The 27,922-nt window shown below is 48.5% G+C and overlaps 8 protein-coding genes; 6 read left to right on the plus strand and 2 right to left on the minus strand.

Annotated features, from left to right (window-relative positions):
• The first annotated feature begins 669 nt into the window (after positions 1-669).
• GSTUM_00001395001 (uncharacterized protein) lies at positions 670-5,345 on the plus strand. XM_002838798.2 has 11 exons: positions 670-1,319; positions 1,373-1,480; positions 1,536-1,802; positions 1,866-2,447; positions 2,497-2,892; positions 2,944-3,173; positions 3,774-4,108; positions 4,156-4,357; positions 4,416-4,604; positions 4,656-4,872; positions 4,930-5,345. Exons 1-11 carry the CDS (start codon positions 1,088-1,090, stop codon positions 4,989-4,991), a joined length of 2,820 nt encoding a protein of 939 aa, XP_002838844.1. The 5' UTR covers positions 670-1,087; the 3' UTR covers positions 4,992-5,345.
• Positions 5,346-5,724: 379 nt separating this feature from the next.
• On the minus strand, positions 5,725-8,254 carry GSTUM_00001396001 (uncharacterized protein). XM_002838799.2 has 4 exons: positions 6,995-8,254; positions 6,856-6,938; positions 6,583-6,804; positions 5,725-6,499 (listed from the first exon to the last, which is right to left on the minus strand). Exons 1-4 carry the CDS (start codon positions 7,749-7,751, stop codon positions 6,338-6,340), a joined length of 1,224 nt encoding a protein of 407 aa, XP_002838845.1. The 5' UTR covers positions 7,752-8,254; the 3' UTR covers positions 5,725-6,337.
• A 1,998-nt stretch (positions 8,255-10,252) lies between these two features.
• Positions 10,253-11,272, plus strand: GSTUM_00001397001 (uncharacterized protein; the record flags this gene model as incomplete). XM_002838800.2 has 2 exons in its annotated part: positions 10,253-10,736; positions 10,793-11,272. Exons 1-2 carry the CDS (start codon positions 10,452-10,454, stop codon positions 11,270-11,272), a joined length of 765 nt encoding a protein of 254 aa, XP_002838846.1. The 5' UTR covers positions 10,253-10,451.
• Positions 11,273-11,755: 483 nt separating this feature from the next.
• GSTUM_00001398001 (uncharacterized protein) lies at positions 11,756-13,417 on the plus strand (the record flags this gene model as incomplete). XM_002838801.2 has 6 exons in its annotated part: positions 11,756-11,882; positions 11,962-12,206; positions 12,283-12,561; positions 12,620-12,825; positions 12,876-12,898; positions 12,958-13,417. 6 exons carry the CDS (start codon positions 11,756-11,758, stop codon positions 13,155-13,157), a joined length of 1,080 nt encoding a protein of 359 aa, XP_002838847.1. The 3' UTR covers positions 13,158-13,417.
• An 846-nt stretch (positions 13,418-14,263) lies between these two features.
• Positions 14,264-14,922, minus strand: GSTUM_00001399001 (uncharacterized protein; the record flags this gene model as incomplete). XM_002838802.2 has 2 exons in its annotated part: positions 14,264-14,500; positions 14,588-14,922. 2 exons carry the CDS (start codon positions 14,920-14,922, stop codon positions 14,389-14,391), a joined length of 447 nt encoding a protein of 148 aa, XP_002838848.1. The 3' UTR covers positions 14,264-14,388.
• A 2,652-nt stretch (positions 14,923-17,574) lies between these two features.
• On the plus strand, positions 17,575-19,327 carry GSTUM_00001400001 (uncharacterized protein; the record flags this gene model as incomplete). XM_002838803.2 has 4 exons in its annotated part: positions 17,575-18,168; positions 18,239-18,308; positions 18,385-18,659; positions 18,718-19,327. The coding sequence occupies 4 exons, from the start codon at positions 17,575-17,577 to the stop codon at positions 19,228-19,230; spliced, it is 1,452 nt and encodes a 483-aa protein (XP_002838849.1). The 3' UTR covers positions 19,231-19,327.
• A 503-nt stretch (positions 19,328-19,830) lies between these two features.
• Positions 19,831-22,464, plus strand: GSTUM_00001401001 (uncharacterized protein; the record flags this gene model as incomplete). XM_002838804.2 has 3 exons in its annotated part: positions 19,831-20,025; positions 20,091-20,840; positions 20,892-22,464. 3 exons carry the CDS (start codon positions 19,831-19,833, stop codon positions 22,341-22,343), a joined length of 2,397 nt encoding a protein of 798 aa, XP_002838850.1. The 3' UTR covers positions 22,344-22,464.
• A 1,988-nt stretch (positions 22,465-24,452) lies between these two features.
• GSTUM_00001402001 (uncharacterized protein) lies at positions 24,453-25,838 on the plus strand (the record flags this gene model as incomplete). XM_002838805.2 has 1 exon in its annotated part: positions 24,453-25,838. The coding sequence occupies one exon, from the start codon at positions 24,453-24,455 to the stop codon at positions 25,365-25,367; it is 915 nt and encodes a 304-aa protein (XP_002838851.1). The 3' UTR covers positions 25,368-25,838.
• Positions 25,839-27,922: the final 2,084 nt, after the last annotated feature.

Raw genomic sequence — 27,922 nt, forward strand, 5'->3', positions numbered from 1 at the left:
TTCAGATTGCCACAGTATCATATCACATTGGACAATCCTTACTATGATTAAACTCAGTTGAGCCTCTAACGGAACGCCTTGGACGCTAAAATGCGGAGGGAATTTTGATAATGACATTGTTATGCGAGGGGGAGGCCTCAGAGCCGGGTAACTGAGGATCTCTTCTACGGCAGATTGGTGCTGAGGGGCGAACCCAACAAAATCGGCATATATCTGAATTCACGGGCGATAGTTAACGGAGGATACACAGGAAAAATTTGGGAATGGTGGTGCTGTATATCGGGACACAAAGCCATGATATGTGGTGGCTGTGAAAGGTATTTTTTTCTTTTTGTCCATGGAAAAGTTGGTCACGGGTGGAATCCCGAGTGACCCTTTCATGCCAAATAATAGAATATTCCGTATTGCATAACGTTATTTTTAGCCATGGGAAGTTGGCTCCTGTGATAATATTATGATAGTGTGTCTTCCTGCCGATAGGGTTGGATACGCGTTCCTGGAGTTGGTTAGCTGGGAGTGGGTTGCTATCATATCATATCACAAGTGAAGTCGGGCGGGAAATAGGGGAAGGTATACATAGGTTACTTATCGTGGGTAGATTGGTTGTTTACGAGCCGAAGGACTTGAACAACAACCTGACCCCAACTCCGCTCGTCGTCAACACCCCCACCAAAGGCCACTCTGACAGCTGATACCCCTCCTCTTCCCCCTCTACTCAGCGGCGACGCCTGCACCCTGCGTCTCTCGTGTTCATCGACGGAAGCTTTCTTCTTGGTTACATTTACTTTGTGGGGTCCTTCTTTTCATCAACTGGGGTTTTTTTCTTCTTTTTCTTTTCTTCTGTTCTCAGGACCTTTTCTTCTCTTTCTTTTTTTAAGCAAGAAGCAAAAATCTCAACAACGAGCTCCTATAGCTGAGTGGGCAGCGGAATTCGTCATTAGATTGGTACACTTTTTCACACTATACACTCAGTGACGCCTTGACACTCTCCTGCTCGACATCGGAATATCTCCCCGGTCAACCTACTCGAGCTCGATCACGACTAGCGCGGAAACCTCAGATCTGCCAACCCTCGGTTCCCGCAAACATGGCTGACAGACTTCTCCAAGATGTCTATCGTAAGATAGAGAGGGAGAAGGTCCTCATAAACGGTGCTCGGGCTATGCGTCAATCTACCGACAACGCTGCTGTCCAGCAGAGGCTGGACAATCAGATACGGGAATCGCAGCGAAACCTGAGTTATCTGGAGGGGCGGTACAGTGAATTACAGAATATGGTGATAACTAATGGAGTGGATAATATACTCATTGGTGACGGAGGTGCGCAAGCTTTCCTTTAGAGTTTAGGGAATAATGCTTATCCATAGGTGAAGCGTATGGAGGAAGATATCAAAAACCACAAATGCTGCCTCCCAATAAGCCGTTTGCCAAGGGCACTGGGGGATCTGCGCCAAAGACGAAGCCCAATTACTCTAAACTTGGTATGATACTCATTTTGGTCCATGTGCGCTTTGATTTATTGATAGTTTGTTGTAGATTTAATCAAATACGATACCCCACATCTTGGTCCGAGAATTCAGTTGATGTTGTCGCAGCTCGAATTCAAGCTCAGTGTTGAAAAACAGTACAAGGAAGGTATCGAGAAGATGATCAAACTGTATCAGATGGAGGGGGATCGCAAGAGTAGACAAGACGCAGAGAGCAAACATACAGACAGTGGGCAAAAAATCCAGTTGTTGAAACAGGCTCTGAAGAGATATGAGGATCTTCATGTCGATATGGACTTTGGGGATGAGGCAGACGGTAGGCTTTGAGCTGTTTCTTTCTCTTTTTCGGATTAAAGTGAACGGGACCTAACTTTAATAGATGACAGCATAAACTCTCCTAATATTCGACGCCCGTTGACCGGCCGCCTTACTATTCGCGTTTTGGCGGTAAAAGATGTAGACCATGCCACCACATCGCGCTTCGCTCGGGGCCCGGAAACATATGTTGTTATCAAGGTGGAGGATGTTGCCCGGGTTCGCACTAAGTCCACTAGGAACGACAAGTGGTTAGATGAAGCTCACGATATCGACGTTGATAAAGCCAACGAGATTGAAATGACTGTCTACGACAAACCTGGGGACAGCCATATGCCAATAGGTTTATTGTGGATAAGAATTTCTGATATTGCTGAAGAGCTAAGAAAGAAGAAGATTGAGCAGGAGATCTCGAGCTCTGGCTGGGTGAGTGCGGACAAAATGGCACATAGTGGGGGTGGCCGACCTGGCGAGGGTGCCTACAACTACAACCAGGGATTCGGTGGCCCGGCTGCTGCTGGGGGAGGCAATGCTGGGATGTACGTCAATAATAGCGGACAAGCACAAGCACAGAGTGGATCTGCGGGTATCGATGCGTGGTTTGCTCTGGAGCCAGTTGGGCAGATTCACCTCAACCTCAATTTTGGTAAGCTTCTAAGATTGTCTAAGGCGATTCCGTCATTAACTCTATCTAGTCAAATATAACAGGAATAAGCGTCCGATCGATCTTGGACTAGGTCGTAAGGGAGCTGTTCGTGCTCGCAAAGAAGAGGTGCATGAGATGTATGGCCATAAATTCGTGCAGCAACAGTTCTACAACATCATGCGTTGTGCCCTTTGTAGCGACTTCCTCAAGTATTCCGCCGGGATGCAGTGTTCAGACTGCAAGTATACTTGCCATAAGAAGTGTTACCCAAAGGTGGTCACGAAGTGTATTTCAAAATCAAACGCCGAAACAGATCCCGAGGAGGAGAAGCTCAACCATCGTATCCCGCACAGGTTCGAACCAATGACCAATATGGGGGCAAACTGGTGTTGCCACTGCGGTTACATGCTGCCGGTTGGCAAGAAGAATGCGAGGAAGTGTACAGGTATTTCCCCTTTTGGGGGTTTGAGGGACTTCCCTGGCTAATATTAGATAGAATGCGGCCTTACTTGTCACTCGCAATGTGCCCATTTGGTTCCTGACTTCTGTGGAATGTCTATGGAGGTTGCCAATCAGATCCTGGGGGAGATAAAGAAAACAAAAAGGCAGAGACCGAGTATGGCAGATCGGAACCTGAGAACTAATATCCCACCGGCTCCTTCATCGCCTTTGTCGGGACGGCCTACTAGTGACCCTTACGTATCTCATCTGGACCCCCGGAACTCCGTGCAGGGGGAACCAACTCAGCTGTCACAGCGAACTCAATCTTATACTCCTTCATCTCCGACTGCCGTAAACGCCGCTAACGTCGCGTATGGAGCGGCGCCATCACCAGCCCGCCCACAACAGTCCGCGCCTTACTCTCCCGAACAGCGACCGAATCGTGTTCCAGACCCAACTGCGGTAGCGGCAGCAGCTCATGCTGGCCAACGCCCCCCTTCCACGGTCCAGAGCCAAACCGGTTATCCTCCAAGACAACCTGCCGATTTTTACCAGGGAGCTCCAACGTCGCCAACTCAAACCAAACATCATGCCAACGAATTGCCGAGTTCTCCTTCTCCATACCAACAAGGGCAGGGATACGATAACCCCTACCAACAGCATCGTACTTCCATACCGCAGCAGCCCCCTGCGGCGCCACCGAAGATGCCGCCCGCTCCCTCCGGCTATGGGCAACCACAAGCTGCTCAGTACGATCAGAGACAGTCGTATGGCCAACCCAGTCCAGCGCCAGTGAAAGTCGCACCTCCTACTCACACCTATCCTTCCGAAAAACAGCCGCCACCGCCACCACCTGCTCCTGAGCCCCAGCAGGTAGTTAGCAAGCCTACGAAGATTGGATTGGATCATTTCAATTTCCTTGCGGTTCTTGGAAAAGGCAATTTTGGGAAAGTCATGTTGGCGGAGACAAAGGCTTCTAAGAAGCTGTATGCTATTAAGGTTCTAAAGAAGGAGTTCATCATTGAGAATGATGAAGTTGAGAGTACGAGGTCGGAAAAGCGGGTGTTCTTGATTGCCAACAAGGAGCGCCATCCCTTCCTACTGAACCTCCACGCTTGTTTCCAAACGGAGACTCGTGTTTACTTTGTCATGGAGTATATTAGCGGAGGGGATTTGATGTTGCACATTCAGAGGGGCCCTTTCGGATCTAGGAGAGCGCAGTAGGTTACATCTCGAGGCTTAATAGTCTAATGCTGACATGTACTAGGTTTTATGCTGCCGAGGTTTGCTTGGCATTGAAGTACTTCCACGAGAACGGAGTGATCTATCGTGATTTAAAGCTCGATAATATTCTACTCACACTTGATGGGCATATTAAGATCGCCGATTATGGTCTTTGCAAGGAGGAGATGTGGTATGGATCTGCTACAAGCACCTTCTGTGGTACTCCTGAATTTATGGCGCCGGAGGTGATATTACTATCTACTATTTTAGCAATGTATTTGTTTGCTGATTTTCAGGGCCTAGATTCTTATGGATAAACGCTATGGCCGTGCTGTTGACTGGTGGGCGTTTGGTGTGTTGATTTACCAGATGCTTCTCCAACAATCCCCCTTCCGTGGGGAAGACGAAGATGAAATTTATGATGCTATTCTTGCTGATGAGGCCTTGTACCCTATTCACATGCCTCGCGATTCGGTATCTATTTTACAAAAGGTTTGTTGCTGTCTTGGCCTTGGTTGAATGGTATACTAACACCCAAATTAGCTTCTGACGAAGGAGCCTGAGTTGCGTCTTGGGTCTGGGCCTACGGATGCGCAAGAGATTATGTCCCACCCATTCTTTGCCAATATCAATTGGGAGGACATTTATCACAAACGCATCCCACCTCCTTTTAAGCCGTCAATTCAATCTGCCACAGATACTTCCAATTTTGACCAGGAGTTTACCAGCGTCACCCCTGTGCTCACTCCCGTGCAGTCAGGTAAGCAATTTATCCCTCCATACTCTGAAGCAGACCATGTGCTAACCTCTCATATAGTGCTCACCCAAGCCATGCAAGAGGAATTCCGCGGCTTCTCCTATGTGCAAGATTTCTCTTAATAGTAGTTTTCCAAAAGACGTTCGTTCTCATAAGAGGACTCAGACCCCTCCCCCCCATTTCTATACAAAGACAGAAACCCATTATGTTATTTTTTGCTCAAATGTCTTTCTTTTTTTTCCCCTTCCTCCTATTTTTTGCTTCTTCCGCCAGGCGTTATTTTTCGTGTATCAGGAAAGTCCCTGAACTGTCCTCTCCTCCTGAGGAATACGGTTGTTGTGACAACTTAAAATCCTGTTGAGGGAGCTGGAAGACGTTTATTATGTAGCTGGTGGGGGTAAAGTTGAAATTGAAATAAGTTGCGACGAAGCGGGAGGGTGTATTTCATGGGTGAATGGAAAATGGCATGAGTGATGCTTTTCTTCCCGTTCTCTTTATTAACTCCCCGGATATCGTTTTTATAGCTTGTATGAGGGGTCTGGTTCTTTATTTTACCCTCTCTTTTCATCACCGCTGTAGTAATTTCATTCGTTGAGCCTGTTCATATTGGATGGGTAAGCGCTGTGTGATACAGTATCAACGTTTTGTATACCCGAAGTACGGTATCATAAATTAGAAAAGGTGATGGTGCAACACTTGAAACTAGCACGCGAGTGATGTCTACCTCCACTTCCGCATTCATTTATACAATCAACCCACCATTACCCGTCCAACTCTTCTCAAAGTGAATCCCGCACGATAGAGTGGATAGACTAGATAGATAACTAAACTAAAAACTACCAGGGGACGAGCTAATTGAAGGAGAGAAATATCTGGCATGGTGATATTATACATGTAGAAATAGATATCATAAATAAATAAACAAAAGAGAGGGGACAAGCGAGCAAGTGATTAGTAGCGAAGGTGTAAGTAAACAAGCGGACATCTCCCCCTATTTGACTGTCTCCTTCCTTCCTTCCTTCCTTCCTTGCACCATGCTTACAGCACTTAGGCAAAAAGGAGAGGAAGGATGGGGAAGGGAAAAGGGGAAAAACAATAATATTGTAGAAGCGCAGACATAGTACACGTACAGTGCTCTATGCGAGTAATAATAGTTCAAAAGCAAGAAAAGTGCAAACTTTGATATCGCGGTATTAGACCCCCTAGCGATGTAGCGCTACTACCGCGCCACCGTCACCACCACCACCACTGCACCGTCGTGGTGGCCCTACTGTCCGCTACTTCCCAATACCCACATATTCCACATTCCAAATTCCAAATCCAAACGCCAACACTGACAAAACCTCCCTTAACCTCACCCCTTTCCCCGCCAGAGGAAAGCAAAACTGGGCAAACAAAGGAAAGGAAACGCAGAAAAAAGGACACACCTACCGGCAATACCAATACCCCCTAATCGAAACCAGACAAGCTACGCATCCTCATCCTCATCCTCAACCCCGCCCCTCCTCCTCCCCTTTGCTTGCCAAGACTCTACTTGCCCCACCTTCCAACCCCTCTCTACCCCACGGTCTCTATAAAAGTCCACCCGTTCCAGTTCGTCATCTCTGGCTGCAATTACTAGTAGTGCGATCTAGAACCGCCGCCAAAACCTCATCAGTCCTACCCCCACCACGCGCAACTTCACACAAAAGGGGAAAAATGGGGGGAGCATACAGAAATGGCATTCCAGAAATCTGTGTTCGCCTCTGAAAAGTCTACTACTAGCATAGTCCTTGTAGGCGCCTTCTCATCGCGGGCGTTTAGGGTGATTAGTGCTGCAACGCAGCCGGCGACTGCGAGGCCGTAGACTGTGGATGAGGAGGTTTCTGGTCGGGGGTGGCTGATTGAGAGGTGGGAGTCTTGGGATCGGAGGGTTTTGGCTATCTCGTGGAGTTTCTGACTCGGTTAATATGTATTGGAGGGGCTATATAGAGCGGGGAGGCATACTTTATCCATGCGGTTCTCGCAGTGGGCTGGGTCTTTGCCCTGGGAAGAAGATATTGCTATTAAGGGGTGGATTTCGAAGCCGGCTTTTATATTCGTTAGAATTGATACTAGAGCGGTGGAGATCTAGAGGGGGACTAACCCATCTTAGCGTCATCGACAGACCACTGAATATACTTCCTCAAGCTAGAAACAATCTTTGCTTCAGCATCGTGCTTCCCCTCCAACTTCCCACGAACAAATCCGCCTAAATTAACCAGAGTCTGGAAAGCTGTTGTGGCGTTGAATGTCCCGTCTAACGTGATCGATTCGATGTATGCTGGGTCGTCTGCAGCGGTGAATAGATGGTCCGGCATCGTGGAGAAGTCCACCTGCCAGTGCGCTGGCATTAAAGGCTCAAATCCGCGCTTCTGTATACGTTGGAACAGGGCTGCCTCCTGAAGACTGAACCCATCGCGCAGCAGCTCTGCAAAGTCTTCTGCGTCCTCGGCCGGCTCACCGGAATCCACGGTCCCCTCCCGATGGGGACGGTCGGGCTCTGGCGCTGGTAGTGATAGTCGTGGGCGTCTCTTTGCGACGGGCAGGTTGACCGTTGGTGGGGATGTCTCGGGCTCAGTATCTTTATCGTTAGTAGCAGTAGCAGCTTTCCCAAGAGCAGAAGTCGGCGCAGGTGTGACCGAGGGCGCAGGTGTGAGTCTTCCAGTGACCAAACTACTGCTCAGGTCTGGGACCTCAGAGCTCAAGCGTCGGGATCGGATTAGCGGGGATCGACCGGGAGAGGAGGCTGCCTGAACTGAGGAACCGCGCGCCTTCTTGCGAGGGGAAAATACGTCTTCTGACCTGATGCTTGAGGAGGAGCGGGGTCGTTTTGAGGAGATTGCGGGTCTGGGGATGGACATTGCTTGCTCGCGTGCTTGTTTGTATTTCGGGTTTAATGGTGGGGCTAATCCGAACGATGAGGGAGGAAAGGGGGCTTGCAGTAAGTGGAGGAGAATCGCTGCGATGGATGAACAGGTGGATGCGGTCTATGGATAGGTTTTCGTCCGGGTTCAACCGACTGACGGACGGGTTCGTGTGGGAAAACTTTAAAAGATAGAGTGAGGCTTGAAAGAAAAGGAGGGGAAAAACAACTGATTTATGTACCCTTGTGTGCTCGAGTATGTACCATAACCCTAGCGAATGAGAAAAAAAAAAAGAAGTCGGAGCTGCAGGTACAGTATCATAGTTAGCCCCCGTGGCATCCCAATTCTGATCCTGTGAATGAAGTACGGTAACAATAGGTGAACGGATAGATCAAGGAGGAAAGCAATCGTTGTTCCCGTAGTCTACCCCATCCGTCCAATGATCCCCCCTCTCCTTCCATGCATTCAGGAATGGTCTTCCAAGGGGGGAATGACAGCAGATTGGAGCACTTCTGACGTGGCTTTCGCTGTGCGGCCCAATTATCGATAGCGCAGGTCCCTGCCAAGGTATGTGCCAACGAAACGAAGCCCCGCCGTTCTAGCCATGCGCTAAGAATTAGACGAGACGTTTCCGTTTTTGAGGATCGACGGATATGTCCACCTTAGATGTCATAGATCATGGATCTGATCTATGAGTGAGTGTTTGTTTCGTTTGAACGCGGCGCTTGGGTCGTGTATGGGGTTTGTTTCGATTTGGGGTAATTGTGGTGATGGTTTTCAAGGGTTTGCTGGTGTTGGAGCCGCTCCGTGATGTGCGGACAGTGATTGTGCTCGAGCATGACGTATTACCGGTATCATGCTCGAGTATCGTGAGGAGGCCAATGAGGCTCCCAGTTCCCTAAGCAATTTCTCGGGATATTGGGCTAGGTTCTCGTACTGTAATTTGGATATTTCGAGACTTCTCATACTAACGTATTCTTGGAAGCACTGTAGCTGATTGAAGCGGAAACTTGGTTGTTCCATAGTGAGGGATGAAGAGAAAGAGAAGTCTCTTCCTCCTAGCGGAGCAGAGGAGTCGAGTGAAAGGATCAAGCAGGGTATTCAGGAGAAGTAGGGATCGGTAAAGAAGGAACTGGGAATGACCACCGCAAGAACGGGAGTATGGGAACCGTGATGATATACAGCGAGGTATTGTATTTGACTGCATCGGGGTCAACTGTCTGGTATCCTGGAAAGTATCATGGTGACAGGAAATCGGAGGGTGTGGCAGAGTGGGGCCCAATTCACCCCCAAATCAGTTCTAATCGCACAAATCGAACTTGTCGAATTGTAGAGGCTGGTTACCGGGTAATGCGTTAACCTAGGTTTCTCGATATAGATCCACTCTCTGTATCAAGCTTCGCTCTGGTGTTTGCCTTGTCACGCTTTGCGGCTTTCGCCCTGTTGTGGTGGAGCGTGACGGGTCGGTCAGAGCAATCGAAGCTACTCGTGTATGATACATTGCAGTACTCGTACCCAGGTGCCGGTACGAGTACTATATCAGAGAATCGGGGAGACTAACAATGTACAGTATGATACCAGTACTTGTACAAGTATTACCGGTATAAGGTGCCGTATGATATAATAATAACATCATCACGTTATTACAGTAACCCCGAAATACATGCCCGAGTACAGTACCGGTACCTCTGCTTACTCCGACCAGGCTTTTCCCCCAGGCTTTTCCCCCAGGCTTCGCATGCAAGTTCGATGCTGGAATAGCCGAGATGCGGGGGTCACTGCATTAGCGACTCCTCTCCTTTGTCATGTCAATCACCAAAGAACCCACAGCACAGCTCAGGAGAGTGACAAAGCGTGACCACACCCCACACACATGCCATCAGGTTAATACCGGCATTGTGAAACAGAGGCCAAGGGCCGCTCTTCCCCACCTCGGAGAAATCAATCATCAGAACTCGGGGGGAAATAATGTTCTTACGTGAGAAGTGAGCATGGGCCGGATTGCTTATGGATCGTCGTCGGGTTGATAGTGTGGAAAACCTGGGTTTGCTTACCTGGTGTATCTGCCCTTGCGCACTGCCGTGTACTGTAGGAGCATCGTATTTGACTTTATGTCATGGCATTTGATCTTGCCTGGGGGAGTCGGGAGTAATTCGAGGCCTGATGATGGTGATGATGAGGGTGAAGGTGACACCGCTATTCGCGGAAGAGGAGACTGCACCGGCAGGAGGTAGTGCTTTTCTGTGAAAATATTTGCTATTTTTACCATCGCGGAATTCACCACTTGGGCCGACGGCGCCGTGCCTTTACTATTTATCAATTATCAATCATTAATGTACCCATGGTTGTGCCTTGTCAGGAGGAGGAGGAATGGTGACTGGGGCGCATTCATGGTTTAGCATACTGCGCGAGTACAGTACAGTACGGTATCATACAAGGTACAGGGCCATCGCTTCCCTAGCCTGGGCTGCACTGGTGAGTGCTGTAGCATCCAACCACTTCCGTGTCAGTGCCATATAAGTACCACCGTTTCTCGGGAAGATTTATTGAACGGCTCGTGTTGGACATAGCCCACCTTCGGCCGGACTCACCAGCAACTTGAACTGCTCTCATACTATTTTCAAAGACCCCCCTCCTCGGGACAGACGGACTTGATCTAACACGCGGTGCCTAACTTAACACACCGGCAGTATAAGAATGTCTCTTCCACTCCCTTTCTTCAAAACCAAATTTGAGGACAAGCATATTGTCGATCAAAAATTTTACATGGCGAAACATAATGAGGAGAACAGGGACATACTGCTGTTTGCGAACGAAGTTCATGAGAGGCCCAATAATAATAATGGACCCGCAAAGACGACGGCGGTGCCATCGCTGGTATCTACTCCTCCGCCACGCGGGTCGAGTGTAGCCGGCATGGAGAAAGGGGGGAAGAATAAGAAGGGGGGTAAAGAGAAGGTGCTATCGAAGGAGGAAGAACAGGTATGCTTCTGCCTCCATTCCATTCACTGACATCTCGCTAACAATTCTGCAACCAGCGCCTCCTCTTCGAATCCGCCACCTACCGCCTCAGTGGGAACCGCCTCTTTAACACATCATACTACCTCGCGGCGCTGGACGCATACCTACTCGCGCTCTCCCGCTGCCCACAGACGCTAAAACTCGAGCGGGCAACCATATACCATAACATTGCCGCTACGCAGATAAAATTGAGGAGCTACGATGAAGCCGTTAAAGCGGCCAGTAGAGCTTTAAACCTCCGTCCTGGGTGGGGGAAAGCGCTCTATAGGCGGGCAAAGGCAAGGGAGGGTATGGGAGGGTGGGCTGGGCTGGTGGGGGCTTACGATGACTATGTGCAGGTTTTGGAGGGCGCGGTGGACGGGGCTGTGGAAGGGGTGGGGAAGGGTGAGTTGGAGGCGGTCAAGGAGAAGATTAGGTGGCTGCCAGACAGGATTAAGACTGTTAGGGAGAAGGAGGTTGAGGGGGTTGTGGGAGTGATGGAGGGGCTGAAGACTTGATGACCTTGTCTGTCATGTCATAATTGGGAAGAGGGAGATTTCTTTTGGGGTTTGAGGAGTTTTGTGTTTTATGGAATTTGTGTTCTAGGATTTTGGGTTGAATGTATCGTTTCGTTTGGAGGCTGGCTCTGTCATTTATGGTATTTTTATTTTATTTAGTTTTTTTAGTTTAGTGTTTACGCCCGAATATCTCGACCTCTTGTGATTTGAAGAGCTTCCCTTGGGCTACATTCCTACGCAGCACCTGTGCCGTGTGACTGCTCAAGACCATCTTCGGGGAAACGTTATCGCGCACTTGTCCTCCTCCACCCGGCCAAGCCAACAACCCCCGGTCCCTTAACCCGACACTCGGGTACCTGCCTTAGACTACCGTACGATACCACCCACCCATCCATCCTGAACAAGCCACTGCTTATATTACCACCTGCCGGTAACCCTTCTTGCGCAAACCGATCCATCGCCACCACCACAAAAACACAAAGGATGGATTTACTCCGCACCACAATCCACTCAACCTTCAACTCCAAATCCAGATTTCCACTATGGCTGCTCCCGCCTCTGCTGCTAATAGACGCCGTCTTCTGCACAACTATTATTTTAAAAGTCCCCTGTAAGCATCAACTCTGGTTACATATGTGGCCCCTGCTCTGGAAGCGTGGGCCGGGCAAGCTAACAAATTGGGGGAGTAGATACCGAAATCGACTGGAAAGCCTATATGGAGCAAGTCTCGCAATATCGTGCCGGGGAACGGGATTACGTCATGATCAAGGGCAGGACAGGGCCATTAGTATACCCTGCTGGACACGTTTACATATATAACTACCTATACGGAGTCACGCGGGGTGGGGTGGATGTGGGTTTGGCGCAGTGGATTTTTATGGGGGTCTATTTGGTGACGGTGGGGGTGGTGGGGTTGTGTTACCGGGAGGCTAGGGTAATGCGTCTTCTCCCTTCTTTGTTGTGGTCTTGAAGGTGTGTTGGTGTTGGTGGGCTAACGGCGAAGTTTGCAGGCTCCTCCGTATTTACTACCGTTCTTGATACTTTCCAAGCGGTTGCATAGTATTTACATGCTCCGGCTGTTCAACGACCCGTTTTCGATATTGCTTCTGTTTTTGGCAGTGTTCGTATGGCAGAAAAAGTTGTGGACGTTGGGTAGTTTGGCATATTCTTTAAGTGTGGGGGTTAAGATGAATACGCTGCTGGCATTGCCAGCTGTCGGGGGGTTGTATTTATTAGCCCTTGGAAGGGATAAGGCTCTTCGGCAAGCGGGGATAATGCTTCAGCTTCAGGTGTGTTCGTATTCTCATCCCGAGGTGTTAAGGGGAAATGATGTTGATCGCTTGAAAGCTCCTACTTGCTACGCCGTTCCTTACAGAGTTCCCAATGAGTTATCTTAATCGGGCATTTGAATTCACCCGACAATTCTTTTTCCAGTGGACTGTAAACTGGAGATTTGTTGGCGAGGAGGTATTCCTTTCTAAGGGGTTCTCCTTAGGGCTCTTAGGATTACACGCCTGCCTTTTGCTATTCTTTCTTGTCACTCGATGGTCAAAGTTTGCCCACCTTCTCCTCGCTCCGGTGAAACCACGGCTAACACAACTAGACCCTCGGACCGCTCCTTCCCCAGTTTCCTGAACCTCCTGGTGGCCCCCCAAGAAGGTCTCCTGGAATATCAAATGAACCAGCGCGTAACCCCCAGGTTTGTCCTCACCACCGTTCTTGGTGCGAACGCAATCGGCATGCTCTGCGCTCGCAGCCTGCACTACCAGTTCTACTCATGGCTTGCTTGGGGTACCCCCTACCTTCTCTGGCGCAGTGGGTTTGGGCCTGGGTGGGTTACGGGGCTCTGGGCTGCACAGGAGTGGGCGTGGAACGTATACCCTAGTACAAACTCTAGTTCGAGCATGGTGGTAGGCGTCCTTGCAGCGATGGTGTCGGGGGTTTGGTGGGGGAGTAGAAGTAGGGATGAGGAAGAATTGTTTGTGGGGAATCCCCGGGGGGAAAGGAAGAATGAGGAGGAGAAAAGTCAAAAGAAGTTTCTCTGAATGTACGAGTATTATAATACCTTTTTGAATTTAAGAGTTTATACATGGGCGTTGATATGTGAAGTTGGCCCACTCAACCGATGTAACAAATTTGATTCAATGCTTACGATTGTTCCTGACCCTGTAGTCTACTCGCGCGTCTTTGCTTAGGCCCCGGCTAGCCTGGATAAATTTATTTAGTGACTACTCCAGCAAAATATCGGCTGGTGGATGCCTTCTCGGCAAAGATGCGAGCAGAGTGCCTGCTGATAGTCTTAAAATATTTTTCAAGAAATCAAGGTCTTTGTACGCCGTTACAGTCAATATCTTGGATTTGGCATTTTTTTTGTTGGACAGGTGAGTATCATATCATAGCTGGGTTTCCAAACTACTGGGATATATTTGAGGGTTCTTTTTAAGAGAAGACTTATGTGATGATTTGCACTTAGAGGATTGGGCAATAAAAATAGACTTAGATGATATTTTAATAGTATGCAAATAGATTTGACAATATTATTATCATTATAGCATCATATCATATTATGATAGTTTTTGGTGGTGGAAACTGAAAAAAATCCTAATGTAAGGGGACCTTAGGAAGCCAGTCGCACATCTTCATGGATATTGATTGTATTTACTGTATCTGAGATTTTGTTACCGTCACGGTCTATGATGAGAAGAAATTATTATCTTTTGAGATACTACCAAGTATCTGACTCTGGGCAAGATTGAGAAAAGCTAGGGATAGAGGGGTATTGCCATAGATGGGGACGTGTCCAGAATGGTTTGTAGAGTTCAATATAATAATGTTGACTACTGCACCCACCCATGATCCATTTTATTAAAACCATATCAGGCAATCTCAGGATTGCCAGATAAGGGAATTCGGATCAGGCTCAATTTGGCATCTATAATACCGGCAAAAATATAATATTATTGCAATATTAAATTTTGTTGTTGCTATGAATTGTACTGAAACTTATTAGATGGAATTGTACTGTATCGTATATGGGAATGATCAAATAAACAAACTTTTGAAAACCGACAAGAAGAAAGGGGAGGAAAGAAATCAGCCTGTATCATAGGTATTTATCACTTTGACTCCTCATCATCTGAACCCGGCGGCATCTTCCCAGCGGCTGATTCCTCCTGCCCCTCAGACATCTCGTCCTCGCCTTCGTACCCGGTAGTAAAATGCTTTGGCCTATCCACTCATCCCCAACCCCACATTAGCCCCTTCCCCTCCCCGTCAAAACCTCAGAAGAAGAAGAAGAAGAAAGGCCTATCATACCAATACCCCATCCCCATCCACCCCTTCTCCCCCCTAACCACAACCTTAACCTTCCCCCCAACCTTCCCCCCTTCCCCGCCATCAAACCCCTCCGTATCAACCAGGACGAACCGGTTCCTACGAACCCACACCACGCTGCGGTACGTCTTTGGCAACTCCACGAGGAGCTCCTGCCCATTCGGGGACTCCACACGGTACAGGTGCTTGCCGGTGTTTTCGAGGACGCGCGCTATGAATTGTGTTGCCGGGAGCGGGGCTGGGGGTGGGGTTGTGGTTAGGGTATCGAGAGTGGCTAGCAGGCTGGGCGGGGGGCGGCGGTGGCGGCGAGAAGGCATTTTGGTTTTGGTGATCGGGTGGTTGTGGTTGTGGTGGGTGTTGTGGGTGGTTGGGATTGCCTACAATAGGCTATCATTAACTAACTTGTGATACTGTGGCAGAACCTCCCGTCATGGGTAGCTCTAGCGATAGGGCCAGACTACCCACCGTACATTGTCTATCACGTCAACCTCTCCTAGGTATCATACTCGTACAGTGTCAGCGATAATTACCGTACTGCCTTAAATTAGAAGGATGATAGAAGAAAAAATAGATGTACTCAGTCTAGTTTTTAAAAATCCTTTTATGCCAGTGTGAATGAAAAAAACTAATTTTTAGGCCCTGTTTGGCATGTCGGAAAAACTCAGCTTTTTTCTTCTTCCTGTTTTTCTTACATTTTCTTTCAGAAAAACAGTGGAAAATGTGGAAAAACTGAGTATTTCTGGCATGCCAAACAGGGCCTTAGTGAGGTTTTTTTTTTTTTGTGGGTCATATGTTACTATATGGGGCTGACAGACCAGGCCCATAGCTTGACATCTCCTTTTCGATCTCGGGGAGAAAAATGCACCTCTATTATACCAACATCATTGTGATACCAAGATGGGAGAGTTTTCCATATGATATGCATGAAGGGTACAGCACAGTAGAGTGCCCTTTCAATGTCTCAGTGGCATAGATTCTCATTCGGAGCTTTGATTTTCGATCGGCAGGTGAGTGGCCCGGTTTTAACATACCGTAGCATTGGCCAAACATTGTGACGCCCACCTGGAATTTTCTATGGTATACCTCCTAAGTTAATTTATATTGAAGGGATGAAGGGATGAAGGGGATATACTCGTACAGGTGTGCGGTCAAAGTTCTTTTTTAAAAAAAAAGGAAGGGGGAGAGGGAATCTGTATGACAGGGGTAGTTATTAGTTCTGAAGAGGGGGGGGGTTGAGATAGCGTATATATTCCTGAACTTACTTTCTTCTTCTCCCTTTATATGCGGAATAGGATGTTCCTTCTGGCCAGATCCTCGGGATCCGGGGCTTTGCTGTTTCTGAGCAGAGTCTTTGAGTGAATGCGTTGCTTTGTCAGTACTGGCACCATATCTCATTATGAAGACTATTTGACTGGCAGGTGCTTCTTTTAGTATGGTATGATATCGTATGCAAAGTGGAGCTTAGAATGGGAGGGGGGTTAAGTTATTCGGGGTTATGATAGCTTTGTACTGGAATAGTGTGTTTAGTCTCATTGTGTGTCTGTGACAGCGTTTTTCTAATTATGTGTATTATCGATCAGGATCAGGATTCTTTGGTAAGTGAGCTGATACTACTGATACTCTCAGCGAGATTATGGTATCATATCATAAGTTATCATAAGTGTTTGAGACCTGGAATTCAACCACCACTTTGTCTAGCAATGTTTCAACCATCGTGACAACCACGGACCACAATACGGTACTGTACAGAGATCTGTGTTTTTATGCCCCCCCCCTTTTGCTTTGGGGTGCGAAATCTGGTACGAGTAATAGTACCTTTCATTTTGGCTGCGACTCAGATACCTTTTAACATACTAGTAGGGTTAGAGGGAGTTGAGAGTTTGAGATTTTTGTGATGGTTCTGTGGCTGGTTACCGGTACTGTACAGTACAGTACATCTCACGGTTCCACAATATTCTCACCGCGAGTAAACTGGGTGGTAGGAATATGCAGTGCTTAGTCCGGATTTTTCAGTCGGACCCAGGCTAGTCTGCCAGTATGATAGTTTTTATGGAAAATTACCAGTCTCTGGTGCGACTGGTATGATATAAACCACTTCCCAGCTTTTCCCTTGTTTAGGGCATGGTCAATGGGGATAAACCGAAAGAGATGGCTTATTCACGCGAAATACATATCATAATAATTATCAAACCCACAATTGCCTTTGAAAAAGTGCTTTTATGAGATTGAGCCGTTGTATGCGGCTGCTACGGTAAATCCTTTTTTTTTTTTTTTTTTTTTTGCAAAATTTTGCAGTGACTCATGCGGCACCAACCTCATCTCTCACGCCCTCTGGCCGGCGGGGTTTGCTTCCATCGGGCCGGCCCATCTGTATCTCCCCACGCTACGACAACTTGGCCGCGGGCCTCTGATGGGGTAACGACAGCCTTATTCGAAGATGACCTGAGCTTAGCGCAGGTGTGCCTTCTTTTTTTCCCCCTTCCCCTAGCCACCACGGGGCCCTTCGGATGCCATTTACGGTACTATGTTCCGACCTGGGGCACCTCCATCACATAGTGATCGCTTATCATTTCAACTTATCGATTGGTGGTCCAAAATTGATCCCTAGAGAATTGTGCAAGGGTCCTTAGTTGAGTCCCAGTACCCTAAGAGGGAAGGAAAGAAAAGAAAGAGTCAATGGTGGCAATACAACTATTTTACGGATCAAAGAATTGAGAGGGATCATCAGTCCGCATAATCTATACCTTCCTGAATATGGAACGGTGCCGTACGGTATGGGGGGTACAGTAGATATACTAGTATAGAATCTAGGGCGGAGCGCCTAGCTCCGGGTCCGTAAAAGAGTATCGTACTTTAATCCTGAATGAAACGTGGGATTGCTTGTATAAATCCCCCCTCCCTCCTCTCCATGCATCTCCAAGCCCCAGGGAAGTAGACCTCTGAATACTTCCACTTCGGCGGCCCGAACAATGAGTCTCTTCACCACCCACTGTCCTTCAATGGGGGTAAAACTCGAGTCCATGCCCCCAGCATACCACACCCAACCTCTCTACCGCGGTGCGACCCCCGGCTACGCCGAAACAGACCCAGACGAGCTCCGACGTTCGGACCCGCCGACGCCCGCGGGGTCCACAACCCCAATTCGCTCTCTCTCGCGCCCCGTGACTCCCTTCCCCTCCTCCGCCTCTTCCCCAGACGGAGAAGGCATAGGAATGGTCCAGACACTCCGCTGCCCCCAAATAAATCTCCTCCGGCTTATCGCTGCCTGCTGCTTGAACTTCTGTAATGGAATCAATGACGCTGCGCCCGGAGCTCTGATACCGTACATGGAGAAGCACTACGGCATCGGATATGCCATCGTTTCGTTGATTTTCTTGTCGAATGCCGCGGGGTTCATATTTTCTGCTACGATATCGCAGGTCACTTATGCTAGGATAGGGCGGGCGAGGACGGTTTTGGTGGGGGTTCTGATGATGGTGTTGGCGTACGTAGTTGCTTCTGTCACCCCGCCGTTTGGAGCTGTTGTGATGAGTTTTTTCTTGATGGGTGGGGGGATGAGTTTGGTGAGTGAGCTGAGCTGGTTGGTGTTCATGCAGCGAGTAAGGGTTGGGCTGATAGAGGGGGGAGGGATAGATTTTGGCGCAGTGTAATGTTTTTGCGTCGAGTTTGGCGGGGAGTACCACTGCTTTTGGTTATGTGCATGGTAGGTTGCGGGTACTTGGGCGAGTGAGGTGTGGTGTTTGGGAAGCTATGCTGATGTGCTGCGTGTGGGTGGGTAGGTGCGTATGGGCTTGGTGGAACAATATCCCCGCTTATTGCTACAGCTATGGCTTCCCGTGGGATCCTCTGGTCGAGGTTTTACCTCTTGCTCCTGGGAATTGCCATATTCAATTCCTTCCTGGCGACGTACGCCTTTTGGAACAGCGAGAAGGATAGCACGCCTGTCCGGCTCCCTGGGGGTAATACGGGCGTATTATCTACGAAGGATATCCTTAGGAAGAGTATCAAGAACAAATACACTCTTTTGACTGCGATTTTCATATTTGCTTATCAGGTACACCCCCCCCCCCACTCGCCCCTCTCCTGTCCCAGTCACTAGAAGATTTAAACAGGGCGCAGAAGTAGCCATTGGCGGCTGGACGATCTCCTTCCTAATCACTGCCCGCGCCGGGGACCCTGCCGAAGTCGGGTACGTCGTCTCCGGTTTCTGGGCCGGTATAACCGTCGGCCGGCTCGCCCTCAGCCACCTTTGCACGCGCATCGGCGAGCGCCTATCCGTCTTCATCTTGACCGCAGGCTCAATAATATTCCAAGTCCTCGTCTGGACGGTCCCTAACATTATCTCCAACGCTGTCTCTATCGCTCTCGTCGGTCTGCTACTTGGACCGCTATACCCGTGCGTCATGACTATTACTACGAAGCTTATTGATAGGAGGTTGCATGTATCCTCGTTGACTTTTATTTCTGCTTTTGGGAGCTCGGGCGGTGCGATTGCGCCATTTACGACCGGTATGCTGGCGAGTAAATTCGGTGCTTGGGTTTTGCATCCGGTTAGTATTGGGATGTTTGTTGCTATGGAGGGGATTTGGTTTTTGTTGCCCAAGGTGAGGAAGAGGGATGAGTAAGTAAGAGGGGGTCTTGGATGTGTTATAGAATTTGGTTGTTGCGGTGAGGTTGTTTCTTTTTTTCTTTTTCTTTCTTTTCTTGGGGGGGGGGGGGTTACTGGATTTCCTTGTTCCTTATAGTTTAATATTTTGGGTGTATATTATAGAGGGCAAACGTTTTTTTGTTTAGTGTAATCCGTTATTGTCTGGTAATGGGGCTAGTGGGACTTCATGGGGAATTAGTTCTTCATAATATATCACTCGTGTGGGACCGATCAATGATATGGAATAATTGGCTGGGCAATACGCACAGGAAGGTGCTCTGCATATGTCGGTAGTGCTTTATTGAAAGCCTGCGAGTATGATACAGAAAATAAGATCAGAAGCAACAGCTCACATCTCCAGTATGACACCATAATTCTCATCGTAAACCTTACTCGAGTACTGTAACTTGACCTAGGTTGCATCCTATCCAACAAACGATGACGTAAGCCCCAACCAATTCTTAATCTTCAGCCTCACCCTCAAAACCAGCCAACTCAAGCCCCATATCGTGACACCAGGTCCACCCCGCACCACCCACACCTCCGACCATTCACCCCCCAACTCTACCACCAAAAAATGGAGTCGCTCTCTCGAATTTCCTCAATTCTTGAAACAGCGCGGGACTTAACCCTCGAGGCAGCACAAGCAGCATCCGCCTCCGGCAGGACCATCCATAAAGATGGGAGACAGGGAACGTCGGCAGAGACGAAGAAGCTGTTGAATAGCAGAATGGACAAAGAAGTTCTGGATGGGCTGCGGAGGGTTATAGGTGTAGGGCTTCTGAATTTATTTAGTAACCGATGAGGTTTTTCTTTGTTAACGGGGTTCGTTGACAGATGATGTCCAGAGGGATAGACTGCTCTGAATTCTTCGCGGACGTAGTCAAGAACGTCGCTTCTCCGGTTCTAGAGATTAAGAAACTAGTATACATCTACCTGCTCCGGTACGCCGAGTCCGAGCCAGATTTAGCCCTGCTATCAATAAACACTATCCAAAAAGCTCTCAACGACCAGAATCAGCTAGTGAGAGCTATGGCCATGCGCGTCATGTCCGGAATTCGTGTCCCCGTGATTTCCCAGATCGTAGCGTTAGGCGTAAAGCGCTGCGTGGCGGATATGTCGGCCTACGTGCGCAAGTCCGCAGCGTTGGCGATTCCGAAATGCTATAGGTTGGATCCTACTACTTTGCCGCAATTGACGGAGTCCCTGAGTACACTGTTGGGGGATCGGAGCTTCTACGTTGTCGGTGCGGCGGTGATGGCGTATCTGGAGGTGTGCCCACACGAGTGGGGATTGGTGCATCCGCATTATAGGTCTTTGGTGAAGATGTTGATTGATATGGATGAGTGGGGTCAGTTAGCGGTGCTACGGCTTTTGACCGAGTACTCGAGGAGGCATTTCCCTGCGAAGAGTACGAAGAAGAAAGTCAAGGGTTGGGATTCCGGAGGCGCTGGGGGTTTCTATTCCGATGAGGAGGTGGAGGGGGATGCTGGAGGGAAAGTGATTGAGGTGGTTACCGTGATGGATCCGGATTTGGAGCTGCTGTTGAAGGCCTGTGTGCCTTTAACGCAGAGTAGGAATAGTGCGGTATGGTCATCTTATATCCTCCTCTTTTATGCGTAAACTAACGGGGTGCAGGTTATCGTGGCCGCGGCTAGGGTATACCGACACCTAGCACCACCAAGTTGCTTGTCGACCATTGCTGGTCCCTTAGTCAGTCTTCTAAGGGGCGCGGTTGACGTGCAGCACATGGCTCTCGTAAACATAGTTTCCATCTCTCTGGAGCATCCCCAACCATTCACCCAATTCGCGACGCATTTCCTTGTACACGCCTCGGATCCAGCTCATATCTGGCGCCTAAAGCTCGAAGTCCTTACACTCATATTTCCACATACAAATGTCCATACAAAGAACCTAATACTCTCTGAGCTGGAGTACTTTGCCAAAGGCTACGATAAAGAGTTAGTAAAAGAAGCTGTTAGGGCAATTGGCCGATGTGCACAGAGTCAGACAAAGAATGCGGCGAGATGTCTACGGTTGCTGCTTCGCCAAGTTGAGTCCTCTGATGGAACTCTGGTGGCGGAGTCGTTAACCGTAATACGGCATATCATTCAACAAGACCCCCGAAACCACGCGAAAACAGTAGTTCGGCTGGCAAAGGCACTGGATACAGCAACTAATCCAAGTGCCAGGGCAAGCATAGTGTGGCTGGTAGGAGAGTTCGCCGGGATCAACGATGGGAATAACGTTGCTGCCGACACACTCCGGATACTAGCAAAAGGCTTCCACTCCGAGTCTGAACAAGCAAAGCTACAGATCGTACTCCTGGCCGCAAAAGTCTACGCCCACCACCTAAACTACACTCAACCCGCAGTTCCTACAGAAGAAGGCCCAGGTGATGAGGACAAACACCCCATCTCGCTCTTATTCTCTTACATCCTCCTCCTTGCCAGATACGACCTATCCTACGACCTCCGCGATCGAGCAAGACTCTACAAATCCATACTCTCCGTCCCTTCATCCACACAACTTGCAACTCTCCTCCTCCTAGCGCCCAAACCGACTCCCCAAGCACCAAGCCCTTCCTCGGGAAGAGAGTCATTCACGCTCGGCTCCGCAGCAATGGTCGTAGGCAAAGACGAGGACATCCGCGGCTACGAGGCGCTACCAGAATGGACCACCCCAAGTAGAGCACCGAGCCCCAGTCTGCGCGAACCTCCCCCTTTAGCAACCCCAAGTATTGATACACACAGAGGAGGTGCTGTGTCTATGCCGGCTGCTAGGGTGGCAGGAGTCCGGAGTGCCAGTCCACGGATAAGAAGTCCGCATGTAGGAAGCCCCGGGGTTGGGAGTTCAGCACTGCCACCGACCGCGAAGGCGAATGGGGTACCGGAGAGCTTGGAGGACTTTTTGGCGAGTGAGGAAGAGGAGGAAAGCGATGATGATGATGATGATGATGATGATGTTGTTGTTGATGATGAGGAGGAGGTGGTGGAGGAGGAGGAGGAAAGTGAAGAGGAAGAGAGTGAGGAGGAAGAAAGCGAAGGAGAGGGTGCGGGGGAGAGTGCAGGGCTTCTGGGGGCTAAGTAAACACTGTAAAGTATATAAATAGCTCAATAATTACTCTTGGGGGTGTTTTTTGTTACTGTATTTTGAGCACGATAGTATAGACAGTGTACATTTCTAATGTCATTCTAAGGGTGATAATTGAGCTAGATCTGACGGTGCACTATTTTCCTAAAGGAGTGTTGAGCCAGCAAGATGGGTATTCCGAAGGTGCTCGCTCCCTAGCACCAGTTAGGGGTGAATTCACATTACGAGTGATTTGTTGTGATACTTTAATAATACACCAAGTTTATCCTATCCCATCAACATCTAACCCCTCTAGTCACGATATCTAGACTTACAAGCACTCTGCCTAGAGCTTGTCCGTTTTATCGGAGAACCAGTCACTGATTCCACTTCCCAAGCATGGTGGATTAAAAAGACGAACCCGGGATTTCAATTCTTCCAAGTAGTATTGTCCATGAGAGTCTCATCCCGCACTTCCTCTCCACCTCTCCCGATAGTGTCTGTGCAATGAGGCTTATGGGGTGGAATGAGCACCATACCCACTTGGCCCGACTTCAGTCCAATCGAGGGCGTCCAGGCGCTATCCGGATATTAGTAGGTCTGGGGATTCAAAGAGAGGGGCAGAGTTGATCGATCGATCGATCGATTGCTTTGGTGCGGTGTGTGGATTTCATGGAAGCATATTTACACTTGCATTAACTGCACATGCGTAGCTTATATAATATATGATATACAAAGCAATTGTGGGAAAAATTCGGTGAACGAAGCGTAATTTAGTTTCTCGTTGTCTCTCTGTATCGCCCGGGATTTTTGATAGCCTGCGTTGGGGTGGGCCAGGACCCGCACATGGGTTTTTTTCTACTTTTGGATCATAAAAAAAAGAGACAAAGCTATGATATAACAGCTGGGGAGTGAGGCTTTGTCACGAAATATCATGGGACAAACTTTTTACCCCCATCGTCAGCCATCCTGAGGTTCACATTGTTCAGGATCTGCTTCATATCTTGGTTGCAGAGAAGGATATCGATTCAATTCCTAAACTTTTATGCGTTCCAATGCTGGCTGGAAAGGTCGGGTAGTGAAATTAAACTCTGGATTAATATATACTGACTTGTGGCTTTAAATAATAGATGAAAGGTAGGAGTGTAACTATTTACGATAGTTATCATACTCGAATATGAGAATCATATGGACTAACAAACCATGTTGGTTGTTATCGCATACAGTACCGGCATCATACCGCTTTCGCCTTTGTGGATACCACCTCAGGGTTTAGGGAACCGAGATGTTCAGTAATGTGATAATAATAATATTATCATAATAATATTATCGTTATAATATTATGATACTCATACTTTCTCTCTGGCCTGTGGACCCACGGCAAGCACTGGCACTGTCGGGTTACCAAATGACCTCTGTTGATCCCCACCTCTAGCGATATCCCATGCATTCCAACCCCATTAATCTTCACCTAATTTAAGCTTCCTTGGCGTCCGCTAAAAAGCCCCACTACGGTGCTCGTAAAGCCTCCTTTGAAATTATCCCCGACCTTCAACTCAACTCTACCACCACCTATCATACCTCATCAATTGCTTGAAATAAAATTTAAAAAATGCAGCACCCAATCCAGCGCCTCCTCTATGTCCCCGAAACTAGCACATTATACACATGCACGGGCCCACACATCCACTCTTTCGACGCGCGCACCGGCGAGTCGTTAGCGAAATGGACCGCGCCTGCGGTTGTACGACAAATGAAGAAGAAGAAGGGGAAAGATAAGGGGAAGGATGGCGACGTTTCTGGGAAGAAGCGGAAGAGTGGGGGTGAAGGAGGTGAGGAGGAGGGGGAGGAAGATGAGGAAACGAAAGACACTGGGGAGGTGGGGGAGGGGGAGGAAGAGGTAGAGCGGGAAGGAGGGGAAGGAAGTGATAACAGCAGTAGCGAAATCATTTCCGCCCATGCTGGGAAGTACATCGTCACTGTTACGAAAGAGGACAAGACGGTGAGGGTTCTGGATGGTGGTGGGTTGAGGGAGTTGAGTTCTAGGCATGTTTAACCCCCCCACCACCACTATCTACTCCTTTCCACAAGCTCCATAATAACTAATTCACGGAATCAAACAGAACAATGCCCAAAAGACCCTGTGCCCTTGCACTCACAGACTCCGACAACACAATCCTTGTCGCTGACAAGTTCGGCGACGTATACTCCCTCCCACTCCTCCCCCCAGAACCGGCCCCTGCTGTGCCACCCGCAACCACGCCCAAAGACTCGGGATCGAAACGCCAACGTACAGAAATCACCCATGACCTACCCTTCGCGCACAAACTCCTCCTGGGGCACGTATCCATGTTGACGGACCTCCTATCCATCACCATCACTACGCAGGAGGGGCGAAAGAGGAAGTACATAATAACGGCCGATAGGGACGAACACATACGGGTCTCAAGATACCCGCAGAGTTGGGTGATTGAGGGGTTCTGTCTAGGGCATACGGCGTTCGTGTCGAGGCTTTTGGTCCCAGGATGGGCGCCGCAGGAGGTGCTTTCTGGTGGGGGGGACGGCTGGCTGGGGAGGTGGAGATGGGCGGATGGGAAGTGTTTGCAGAAGATTGAGGTTGCCAGGGCGTTGGAGGGGATTGTTGGAAGGAGGGTTGTGGGCGGGAAGGAAGGTGACGGTAGTGGCTGCGGTGGTAATAGGGATGGAGCTGAAGGACTGGGAGGAGGGAATAAGGACAAGGAAGAAGTAGTTAAGCCGGCCGTTGTGGGGATTTGGGAAGTGCCCGAGAGGAGGATTGTTATTGTGGCGTTTGAGAGGTACACCACTATTTTCTTCCCCCCAGACCCCCCAGAGAACCGAGGGGGCGTCAGCATCGCACACACATTTCAGAAAACTTTTATCGTTTTTCTGGTACCACTTGCAAACTTAGTCCTCCCCTCCGCCCCTACCCTGCACTATCACACCCAATACCGTGTTACCTCCGCCACTCTATGCCTTGGACGTCCGTGTTACACCGTATCGGCGACCCATTACACATGCTAACTTTCCCCCAAAACAGAGTCCCGGCCCTCCTCCTCTTTACCACCACCCCAGACCAAGGCTTGACCCACCACACCACAATCCCACTACCCGGTAACCCCCTTGATCTAACCGTTGACCCTGCCTCAAGCTCATTCTGGACCTCCCTCGCTCCCTGTTCCACCTCCTCCGCCTCCGACTATCCACTTTTACAGCACATAACACTCACCGCAAACAATGAATGGGGAAACACTACAAAGGACAACCAGGCCGCTCGTGTAGTCTCGGAGGAGATTTCCAAGGTTCGTTATGTGGGGGATGTAAAAATCCTCAATGAGGGACTATTGTACACGACGGGGCTGTTAAGGAAGGGGTTTGGTAAGGATAAGGAGTAGTGGCAAAGTGAAATATTGCTGGGATTTTATTCCCCTTTTTATTCGCAAGTTTTTTGTATTCCTTGACCTTGATATTATTCGGAAAAGTTTTTTCTCCTTCCCTATCACCCGGCTGTGGTTCTATGTGAATTGGAAGTGGGGGTGGAAGGTTTTTTTCTGGACAGATATGGTCAACTCGGCACCCGACCCGTCGACTCATTATACAGGCATTCGCACGGTATCCCAGGAGCGCTCGTTCATCGCATAATCTGTGACAGGGGTAAAAGGTGATGATAATATTATGACCTCCATCCTCTTCAGCACCGGTTAGCCAGGCCACCGTACCCTTACGGGTACGATATCATACGAGTACCGGCCTAATGCCTGTATAAATACCACCCCTTTCCCTACATACGGCACCCCAACACAACTAACCTAAAACTTCTCTCCCGCATCTTATGAGTACCTTCGGTTTTTCCGGCTGAAAGGGGAAGGAAAATGGAAAATGTGGTACGTGGGGTCAGTCAGTTAGGCAGGTACCTACCCATATCATAAATGATGGCACTCAAAGAGCAAGAGGGGGCATAACTGTATGATATAGTCCAGGCACCAATTACCCTCCCCTGCCCCATCGACCCCTCAACGCCCTGTGGGGGGTTACAGTAAGGATGGTGGTACGATAGCAGCTTACAAGTAGTGTATGGAAATTCCGGGTATGATACTCGTCACAGGCAAGATGTGCCCGGAAACAGGGATTCGCAAATGTATGGCAAAACATCTGTGCGTGTCTGAGCGCCCATACAAAATTAACCCTCCTGTTTCCGGGCAGTTCTTGCCTGGGACGAGTACGCCGCATTCGTTCTTGGGAATCATTCCTTACTGCAATAGGTTGTTAGAATCATGACACTACGGGCGCTGAGGGGGTTTCCTTATGATAAGAGAGGGAGGAAGGAGGGAAGGATATCGCACCAAGTTATTGTGGCGAGTACTATATAAGCATGCCCGAAAAAACAAAACAAGGGAGAATCGGCCAGCCTTCACAGTAATTCATTTCTTCCATTTTTTTAATTATTTTTTTGGTCTTTTTTCTTCTTCTTCTCCCGCCCTCGAGTTTATCCCCAGGTAGGTAAGTAGGGGCGGGAATTGGTCGAGCCGAATTCCAAACTCCCTTGCGAGTGCATGTTAAGCTCGGTGGGCTTCGTTCAGTATCGGAGGGGAAAGGAAAGATCAAAGGATGATTTTAGGCACGAATTGCCATTTTGACAGGCAGACGGGCAGTGAACTTGCATTATGAAGCTTTCCCCCCCCTTTCTCACACTTCCATACTAGCTGGAGGGGTGTCAAAGGTGAGTTACTGCACTGTGCTGTACTGGCATAAATGTAGTCTATATAAAGTAAAACTGTAATAGCTCGATCGTTTTCAAACGGTCAGCTAAGCCAACATCAATCAGCTTATTAGCCAACCTTTCTTGAAATAGGTAGTGCTGACTTTTATCCTTATGGTAAAGATAGAGGGTTTTTAGTAGATGATGGGCATTAACAATAGATGTATTCAAAAGCCAATAGAATAATGGATACCAATTGCAGGAGGCCTTCCACTGGGTACAGTAATAGCTCTATATTTGATTGGCAATGTTGACAGTACTTGCATGATACTTGTAGTCATTAATAAAGGTAAAGATGGGAAATATCTTTCGAGAATTATCACCAAAGATCCTTAGACCATAAGCACATTGGAGCTTGTTTTCTTTGGCCATTAATGGATTCTACCTACTGTACTTGTAATATTATGTAGGTTGTTATAAATAGAATAGAATTATTATCCTGTCAGACTAAAGAGTAGGTATCTTCTACTACAGCTTTGCTTGAATACTCCCAAGGTAGAACCTTTTTTGCCTCAAAATTTTCAATATTTAAGGCAGAAAGTATTGGGAGTCAACTTGGGTGGTACCGGCTGCTCCAATACCAATCTTGAGTAACTCCTCAAGCAAAGATACTACTACCTTTGAGCTATATTCCAAATATGGAGAATCTAAAGGCTGAAATTGAGGAAGTAGTAGGAGTAATTCCCTATAATCTTGTTCCTTGATTGGTAGCTCATTTATTTTTTTGTAAAATAGTACTTTAGCTATTTACTTGCTACTAACTTGTTTTAATTTCTAACTCTCACTTATTGCAGATTCCTTTTTAAGCTGCTGTTGTTGC

Source organism: Tuber melanosporum (assembly GCF_000151645.1).
Source record: "Tuber melanosporum whole genome shotgun sequence assembly, scaffold_287, strain Mel28".
Classification (NCBI taxonomy): Eukaryota; Fungi; Ascomycota; class Pezizomycetes; order Pezizales; family Tuberaceae; genus Tuber; species Tuber melanosporum.

Excerpts from the sequence above, each read along its gene's own strand:
- GSTUM_00001395001 (XM_002838798.2), top strand. The coding sequence starts at position 1,088 with ATGGCTGACAGACTTCTCCAAGATGTCTATCGTAAGATAGAGAGGGAG. Across the intron at positions 3,174-3,773 it reads ATCTGGACCCCCGGAACTCC|CCTACGAAGATTGGATTGGA; the intron begins GTGCAGGGGGAA and ends GTAGTTAGCAAG. Across the intron at positions 4,605-4,655 it reads CGGTATCTATTTTACAAAAG|CTTCTGACGAAGGAGCCTGA; the intron begins GTTTGTTGCTGT and ends CACCCAAATTAG.
- GSTUM_00001396001 (XM_002838799.2), bottom strand. The coding sequence starts at position 7,751 with ATGTCCATCCCCAGACCCGCAATCTCCTCAAAACGACCCCGCTCCTCC. Across the intron at positions 6,805-6,855 it reads GCGAGAACCGCATGGATAAA|AAACTCCACGAGATAGCCAA; the intron begins GTATGCCTCCCC and ends TAACCGAGTCAG. Across the intron at positions 6,500-6,582 it reads ATTTCTGGAATGCCATTTCT|ATCGCACTACTAGTAATTGC; the intron begins GTATGCTCCCCC and ends CGGCGGTTCTAG.